This window comes from Nannospalax galili, unplaced genomic scaffold (assembly GCF_000622305.1).
Source record: "Nannospalax galili isolate Female #2095 unplaced genomic scaffold, S.galili_v1.0 C47138247, whole genome shotgun sequence".
Lineage (NCBI taxonomy): Eukaryota > Metazoa > Chordata > Mammalia > Rodentia > Spalacidae > Nannospalax > Nannospalax galili.
In genome coordinates this window covers 1-395 of record NW_008436283.1, presented here as the reverse complement: position 1 = coordinate 395, position 395 = coordinate 1, and the positions used below count along the sequence as shown (strand labels likewise).

The window sequence follows — 395 nt, the reverse complement described above, 5'->3', positions numbered from 1 at the left end:
CATTGTTCACATTTGTAGGGTTTCTCTCCAGTATGAACTCCCTGATGTGATCTAAGATCTGTCTTCTGAGTAAAGGACCTGTCACATTCTTCACATTTATAGGGTTTCTTTCCAGTATGAATAGTTTCATGACGCCTAAGATTCGAGGCCTTGGTGAAGCACTTATCACATTCTTTACACTTGTATGGTGTCTCTCCAGTATGCATTGCCTGATGTATTCTAAGACTTGACATTCTAGTAAAGTACTTGTCACATTTTTCACATTTGTAGGGTGTCTCTCCAGCGTGCACTGCCTGATGTATTGTAAGACTTGACATTTGAGTAAAGCACTTGTCACATTCTTCACATTTGTATGCTTTTTCCCCAGTATGAATACTTTTATGACGTCTAAGATG

General features: G+C 39.0%; 1 protein-coding gene across 1 annotated transcript; it reads right to left on the bottom strand.

Moving 5' to 3' along the window:
- Positions 1 to 5: 5 nt before the first annotated feature.
- LOC108490355 (zinc finger protein 525-like) lies at positions 6 to 389 on the bottom strand (the record flags this gene model as incomplete). Its single annotated transcript, XM_017796426.2, has 1 exon — positions 6 to 389. A coding segment is annotated over exon 1 (312 nt), but the record flags the coding sequence as incomplete, so codon positions are not given.
- Positions 390 to 395: the final 6 nt, after the last annotated feature.